Genomic DNA, 8,603 nt, shown 5'->3' on the forward strand with positions numbered 1-8,603 from the left:
AAAGAACTCCAAAAGATGCTCCTCCAAGGGAAAAACATCCCAAAAGTCATCCTTATTTCCCATCTTTTTTCCCTCATGACATAATACCCTAAGTAGAGGGCATTCTCATCTCTCCTCTTTACCCCTCCCCTTGCTTTTCCAAGTGTCCTCTCCTCCGTTTACCACAAATTAATACATTTTGAATTCCTTTTAATTGGGGGAACTCTTTTTGGCTATAATCAACTTGTTGAGGCATATGTCTATGCACCTTATTAACGTAACTAAGTTGTCATGAATGAATAGCTTTCTTGTTTTTGGTACCTACCTTATGAATAGAGCCACACTTCTATCAGCCGACCTTTAGAGCCTTGCATAAGTTCTTATTCCTAAAACAATTCGAAACACCTTTCTTATGAAAATTTCCACAAGATTGTGCATATGGTTATATAGAGCTCACATTTTTCGATGTGTAATCGTTTTAAGCGATTGAGTAAAGTGTAGCAACCCTCTGGATTGATGCAAATGCCTCTGCTAGATTGACTAGTGAATGACAGAAAAAATGGGATTTGGGCCTAGCAAGTGCAAGGTAGTATCAAAAAGTTACAAAACCCTTAACATGGTGTGGGAAGCAATAGAATGCAGTTCCATGAACACTGAAGAGTTAAGTGATTAAAATCTTCTACAGGGATGAAGGACAACAACCCTCTATACTAAATCATCCCGTCTAACAAGCGAGTAAAGACTCTCTCTCTCTCTCTCTATCTATCTATCTATCTACACTAGCAAGCCTATACACCCAAAGCTCCCAAAGAATGACACCCCCACGAATATCTCTACTAGAGCAATTCCAAGCATGGAAAACGATACAGCCTCTCCTACATGTGTCTCCAAATTTACTTTAGCTATGGATTTGGTTAACGCTTTTGACGAACTAGTCAACTCTCTTGGTTTTGTAGAGCATTCAGCAAAGCACCCCTCTCGTGCCCAGCTCTGGCTCGTCAAAGCTACTGCAATACACACCATCTCTGTGCCTGCGCATTTCAAGGACCCTCCTGTGTGAATTCGAATGGACGCTTTCAATGAACGTAGGGCTTGCTGCCGGCCTATACTCCGGCAGCAACCTGCCGGACTTGTACCTCACCCCACATGCATTGCAGAGCGTCTTCGGCCCCATCGGACCTGCCCTCCATTGTGGTGTTCGTTGCGTCGCGCAATGCAAGCACCTCCTCACCTGAACTCCTTCCTCCCCTTTCTTGCCCTTGCTTTGATTGGACTTGCAAGCCTTCTTGGTCGAGAACGAATCGGCTCGCTCGTACGTAAACGTTTCGGAATCAGACGATTGCGGATCGGCAGCCGTCAGAGTAGAGGTAGACGACGTTTCTAGGATGCTGGCCGAGACGTCGGGTGATAGTATGCGACTATTCCAAAAGCAAACAGCCGTTCGGCATCTCTTGCTTCTAGCACGCCCTGGAACAGACATTTCTGGACTGAAGCTCATGCCAAGCTTTTCTGAACACGCGCTGCTTTCCAATACAGAAACGGGACTCGTGCTTTGAAAATGTTCCTTGTGCTCGCGGTGAGTGTTGTCTCCCTCGGACCCTCTAACATGGCCGCTGGATACGAATACATTTGCAGGTGGATCGACAGAGGAGAATGATTCTTCCACAAAGTTCGACAACCATTCCAGCTCCGCCAAATCGTCGCACTGAAACAAATAAACAACCACACATCAACTCCTTCCGCTCGAAGCTAGGTTCAACACAAACAATGACGCCGAACTTATTCGGTGAATGTACGCTTACAGGTACGCAGAGCTCCCCCGGTCCTTCCGTGTCCCAACCGCTTGGGGCTTGGGAATTCTTCCTGTCCACCGATGAATTGTACCCAAATTTACTCTCGGAGGGCGAGCCTGAAGAAACTACATTGTGGCAGTATTCGATTGGACCTCCGATGTCATCGTTAGAGAAATCCAGCAAGTCATCAATGGTCAAGAAGTCCCCATTGTCCTCCACTGCTGCTTTACTGTTAAACCTTTTCGTATCCTGGCCGATGTAGCCGCCGTGACCGGCTGGGACGAAGGAGGGGGCAATATCCATTTCTCTCCCCAACTCTTCAAGGAAGAACTTCCTAAGCAAACGTCGTCCGCTCTGTAGCATTTCAAAACCCCGTAAGTTTGGAACACAAGAGGCCGCATAGTCAAAATTCTACAGGCTCTAGACAACCAGAAGTGTCCCGACCCAAAGAGCATGCGTGACATTGCGTGTGGGGGTACGGAAAACGAAAATACAAGCATGCGTCCTGAAAGTACAGAGGATTACCGCAGTCACGCACACCCAGCGACAACTGCGTAGTGCGGAACGATTGGTCACTCAGAGACCTTAAACTCTCGACCGGACTCCGGAGTGAGCAATGACTGCGTAGGTAGTGCGTAGTGGGAAATTCACATTGCTACGTCGACCGAAAAAAAGGCCGGAATTCAGGAAAGGACACGGTTTCCAAGAACCCAAACAGACGAGAGAGATCATAACTCGTGAACACTTAAATGAAACTACACGAATTCAGCTTAGAGAAAAACTTGGTGCCCCGTGCGCTGACAACCCAGAGTCGCACACCAATGCACCGCATTCCACAACGTAAGGGACTGTGAGAGCTTACATCTAAGAAGAGGCCTTGCGCCGATGAAAGGGAAGCGCTAAGGAGGGAGGAGAAGATGCGTATGAGCAGGCCAAAGGGTGGGGGAATAAGTGAAGGAGGGAAGGGGACGGGTGAGGGGGGCGGGGGAAGAGACAAGGTCGTGCAGGGGTAATGGATGCGGGCCAAGCAGTGGGTGAGAGGAATGCAAGGCTGTAAGGGAAGAAAAAGATGGGAGATACGGTGATGAGGGGAGGTGAAGGAGAGGGGGGTACAGGAGGAGGGAGAGGGTGAAAGGGAGAGGCAGAAGGAGAGTATGTGCATACAACGAGCAATGAAGCAGATTCTGAAGCAGGAGAAGCACAAGAAGAAGAAGAAGCAGCAGCTGAAGCAACAAAGGTGGTAAGGGAAGAAGAAGAAGAAGAGTATAATCAGTGAGGAAGTGGACCTAGTGGTGGCGCCCTGTGCACTGATTGATAGCTTGTCTGTGCGCTTATACTTGCTTGCTTGCCTGAGCTGCAACAAATTGTGTCCTGGTGCTGTAGACTTTTGTGCTCTCTGCGTAAAGCCTGCAAATGCAAGCAAGAATGGTTGCAAGCTCTGCTATTTTGTGTCCTCACGAAGCAAAAGAATGGCTGGTGCTGAGGCGGAGATTGCAAGCAAAGTTAGTCGAATTGTCCATCACGGCGAGCGGCTACAACGACCACCATCTGCGACAGCTACTGAAAGAAGAAGCGACCTCTGAGAGCGGAGACGAAAAAGTCTTGGTACCACAAAAGATGGAATGGACAGAGGGAAGACGATTCCCGGTAGGAATGGAGGGAGGGACGTAAGAATTGAGGTCCCACAAAAGATGGAATGGACAGAGGGAAGACGATTCCCGGTAGCTATGGACGGAGGGACGGCTTCGATTCGCTCTCCTTTGCTGCTATATCACGAATTCTTTGCCAAAAGGGCCCCTCGGATTTCGTTTAAAAAGCGCATTCGAGAAGAGCTTGGTTGGCCCCTTCTTTCCGCCCTAACCTACGTGCCCAGTCGTGCTTTGCCATCTTGCATCCACGTCCACTCGTTCCCGCGGCCAAATCTAGCGGCGCTTCCAGCGTGGCCCAAATCTAGCGTCGTGCTCCCAGCCAAAGGGACGCTAATATTATTCCCGCCTGCCAGCTCAGCTCCACTCCCTTCCACGGTTTATATTTTTACTGTCCACTTGTAATTTTTCCCGTGGGCCCCACCCCCTTTTGACAGCCCGGCTGTCTCCTATTTTTTTTTCTTGTCCCCCTAATTTTTGAACATTATTGCCTTATTCTTTATTAATTTTTCTACACTTTTTTCCCCTCATCCACCGGCTTTTTGGCCCTTCGTTCCACCGTCACTCTCCAGCTGCTCGTCATCTCCTCGTCGCTGTTGATGATGATGATGCTTTCTTGATCCCCACATCCACCGATTTCGGGTCTCTCTGCTTTGCGTGGGGATATCAATTTTCATGTCGCAAAGGTTTTGATGGCTTTGAACGGATAGTTGGGACCTGTTGGCCCGGTCTCTCGGATCCCCTATAAAGACCATGTGCAGCGCTTTGGAAGGATCCAACTCCCGAGTTTCAGCGACGATATCCACTTCTTCCCAACTCCGAAGCTTTATAGATTTATGGATTAATTGTGTCTTGCCACGGACGGATGCTTCATTCAAATTGTTGTTGGAGAGTCACTAATTTAAACGTCGTTGATTCATTCAAATTGGAGCGTCCCGGCCAATTTAACGTGGTTGAAACTTGAAGCCATTTGAAGAGTTTTCGCCGAGATTGCATTTTGTAGTGAGCCGCAGCCTGCTCACGGACCGGCAACCTTTCACGTAGAAAAGTAGAAACTGTTCAAGAATCACTGACCCCTCAACCACCACGGACCGAGATATTGCAGGGCGACGGTGGCAGCAATAGAGAGCTCCAGGTAGCAGCTGGCGCGGATTAAACTTGAATTTATACTCAATGCCCGCTTCAGGGATGGTGCTCGCCGCTGAGGGGACATACAGGCTCATGCGGCATGTGCACCTCGGCCAGGCCCGAGATCGCACCGTCCAGACAGGTTGCCTGATGCGTTGTACCTGATTCGTGACTCCATGAGAGAAGGTGGCGAGAAACGAGTGACTGGATGTCCGGATGTGCATGACTGTGGACGAGATCATCGATCATCAATTTGGGGTCCCTGGTAGCACGTCGCCGGTGGGCAGCGCCTGTATCGACGTCAACGGGCGGGCCGTCGCGCTGCCGGGGCAGGAAGAAGCGCGGGATATGGTTCAAAGTTCATGTGGAGCGCCCTTTTCCGATGTTGGCAGTAGGTGCACATGCGCAGCGGGCCTGATAAAAACAATAGTCGGACTCTCACTGAAACGGCAGCCGACGGTGATGGATCGCGGGAATTGAATACAGCCCACTGCCCAGTCCCCGCGCGATCACCACAGTTTTCACTGGCCTGCCACCTCTTCATCTCAAACACAGCTTGCTGTTTGTTAATAAAAAGATTTCCACTCTTGCATCTTTCTCGCTGATCGAGATTTTCCAAACTGATCTGAAACAAAAGACAAATACGTGCCTGTGCCGCCAGCAATCCTGACAACACCTCCACGCTCTCCTCTCCCGTAGCGAAGCCCAATCAAGTTTCAACCTATTCTTTCCAAAGATAAACAGACGAGTCTAGCCAGCAGGCTGTCTTATTAGGCGGCTATTACAATTTTAAAAAGAGGAGAAACGTAAGTCTTCGCCATCAAGTCTGCTATTTCGTAAAACATCTGTTAATTACAACTAACATCTACATTGTCACTTAGGAGCAAGGTCAAATGAGCACTCTGCTAAGGCCTCTTTTGTATCTCCGATTTGCTTTTGCTTGAGCAATGCAAGCTTCGGTATGCCCATTCAAGCTTGCCCATGACACACCCACAAGTTGGACATATTGGGGCACCCTTAAGCAATGACTATCAACCCTAAATTTCCAACCTTTGGAAATGAACACTCCCCTTACTATTAAGTTTTCGCCTTCCACATTTTAACTAAAATCTATGGTCCACCTCGATGTAATTAATAAGTCTCCCCTTATTATAAAGTTTCCACCTTCCAAGTGTACCACCGAGTAAAAATGTCCATCCAATTTTGCATAAGCGCCACAATTCTCCTTTGTGGTTCTTTTTTCAAGCCATAATTTACTACCTCAAAAGTCTTTCTTTAGAGTTTGACACTTCACACATGCTTCCTATGAGGCTTCACATCATTCAAAACGTCTTTTTTAGAATTTAACACTCTTTTGCCTATACGTTTGTTGACATGTGTATCTAGATCATCACTATTAGAGCCCCTTAAGGGGGTTTTCAAAAAAGTTTATATTAGTTGTTGGCTCCATGAGTGCACAAGAGTTGCACCATCATTGTCATACAACCATCTGCCTAAGAAATTCAACAATGACTTAGTGGGGTAGCAAGTATGTCATAAATCATTTGATTGGGTTTTGTGCCATCACTCCTTCCACTACACATCCCTTGTCATTTTTCAAGCAAGGTTGTAAAAGCCCATTTCAACAACAATGAAACTTAAACAAAAGCTTCAAAAGCTTCAGTGTGTGAGGATTCAACTAACACTCCAAGAGAGGAGTTTAAAGCTACACACATAGTTATGTTCTATTATAAATCACAAAAAAGAGGGCAACCTAATTTATAAGTGACTATATTCTTGAACCTCATAATACTAAGACCATGTTAACATCTAAGGGAATCTTGCTAAATTCTTGTGTAAGAAACAATATTTGATCTTTACTAGCATCTCTCTAAAGGCCATAAATCTATATCTACCATGCATACAAGCATATGACCACCTACCCACATGGCAACCACTTCTCCCTCTTGCCTCTCTTAGTTCATCCCTCGTAGTAAGCTTCTCCTTTTCCCATGTGGGCTCTCTCTGATCCCCTCCCTTGTAATTAATCATCCTCCACCATGTCCTCGTACTAGGGCTCATAAGTGGGGAGGTGACCTCTAGATACCAACAGGGGTACCCTTTAATAGGACAAGCTCCCTCACACCTTATACATAGGCCAATCTCCCCTTCGCCTAGCCTTGACTCGGCCCGAATGCCACTCATGTGTTGGCCGTTTTACTTGTTCATGGGGCCGAGCCTGATCTTGGCCTCTTTAGCCTTGATCAACATGCTTTTACATGGACATTGCACGAGTCTCATGTCTTACAAAAGATCCAATGGATTAGAATCTTTCTATCTATGCTTCTTCTAGTTGTTTCCACCAAACACCCTTTCTTAATCATAGTTCTGTATTATCTCACATTGCTCTACAATTTGGTAAGACTTTGTCATCAGTAGTGTGTATTCATTTGACAATCACCAAGAATCGAAGCTTTATTATCTTGCATTGCTCTGCAACTTCTCCATGATCATTCTATATTCACTTGATAATCACCAATAATCAAAGTCTCGCATGTTCTATTATCTATAATAAAAATGAATAAATTATAACACCAAGAGACATTCAAGCTTAATAGAACTCATGTTTATAATTTTCTACTAACTATGTATCCAAGTAAATTAACAGTGTATCCAAGTAATAGTGTAAGTTACTATTATAACTAGCTCAAGTCTAAGTTACAAGTTTGCTAATTCACACTATTCTTATTTTTATAATAATTTACTACTAACCATGTATCCAAGTAATATAAGTATAGGCAAACACAAATTTCAACAAAATCATGGCCAAAAAAATCTTAACATCATGATCAATTTTTAAGCCAGAAAAAGGTCTTAGCATGATGTTCAAATTTGAGGCAAGGAAAATATCCCTTAGGAAAATATCCCTTGAAGTCTTAAATCAATGAGACCAACAATTGAACCACAAATCCTCTACATAGTAGAAAGACTTAGTAGGATTACTAGAGTAGATACCCAAATACCATTCTTCCCACAATTGAGATCATCCACAAAATCTGTATGCACAGGTTGGCATCCCCATTCATTAAGTGCAAAATTATTCAAAGATTAAAACCCATATTTATCTACTTATCTCTTATAAAATAAAAAGTAGCCATGAAATCATTTAGCAAGAATAGCAATCATTTTTTTGGAAAATACTTTTAAATACATCCAAAAAAACCACTTGAAGAACAAAACAAAACAAATAAACATCATCCTTCCATTCGTGAAAGAGCTTCAAATAGCTCCTACTTTGTCAAAATTGCTTGGTGCATGAACACATGGTTCTCAAGTTGAAGATGGGGATGACCATTCTCCGAGCGAAATCTTCTGAGTGTCCGAGCGAAGGAAAATAAAAGCTTCCAACTATGTAAAAATATGGCAAAAATGGATCGGAAGAAAACATAGTTTCACTTAGAAATATGCAAAGTATTATAGCAATGCCTATTTTATACACAAATCTTTACATGAATCTTTGGGAATGGTGAGTAACATAATGGGATGGCTTTTGAAGAAACCCACATTTAGAGTAGACTTCTCTATGAAAACTCCCTTATGATCCTTCTTACAACTTTTACTTAATAGGGGGTGACATTGAAAGTGCCTCTCTCAACCTATCTTCATGAAAGGGTTTCTCCAAAGAAACCTCATTAAAGCAAGCCATCAAGGTAGGTATCTCTCATCACTTTCCATTGCCTGCAGATTAATATATGTCATCAAAATTGCATCACATTCATCTGAATCAAAATTAACCACAACTGACTTTGTCAGTGCATCTTTCCCATCTTGAATTTATGCTGGTCATGTGGAGGAATGCATTTTGTAGCATGTTTATCCAAATCATCCTCCCAATGCCACAAACAAGACCTTTCCTTCTCAACCATGATATTATCTTGGCCACCATTGAGTACTATTCGTACAGCTCTCCAATTGGCTTGTGCCTCATCTCTCATAAATCCTTCAAAGAAGGATGGCCCTCTTTGTCCATCACTTTATTCAGCAAATGACCCAAAAATGACATGAGCCTCTGTGTCCT

At 44.6% G+C, this 8,603-nt stretch overlaps 1 protein-coding gene across 1 annotated transcript; it reads right to left on the reverse strand.

The window, feature by feature from the left end:
- Positions 1 to 641: 641 nt before the first annotated feature.
- Positions 642 to 2,343, reverse strand: LOC147899666 (GATA transcription factor 4-like). The gene is made up of 3 exons (XM_087378384.1): positions 2,298 to 2,343; positions 1,782 to 2,126; positions 642 to 1,684 (listed from the first exon to the last, which is right to left on the reverse strand). Exons 2-3 carry the CDS (start codon positions 2,073 to 2,075, stop codon positions 941 to 943), a joined length of 1,038 nt encoding a protein of 345 aa, XP_087234510.1. The 5' UTR covers positions 2,076 to 2,126; positions 2,298 to 2,343; the 3' UTR covers positions 642 to 940.
- Positions 2,344 to 8,603: the final 6,260 nt, after the last annotated feature.

This window comes from Dipteris shenzhenensis, chromosome 8 (genome assembly GCF_047967505.1).
Source record: "Dipteris shenzhenensis isolate YYH24624 ecotype China chromosome 8, Dip_SZ_1.0, whole genome shotgun sequence".
NCBI lineage: Eukaryota > Viridiplantae > Streptophyta > Polypodiopsida > Gleicheniales > Dipteridaceae > Dipteris > Dipteris shenzhenensis.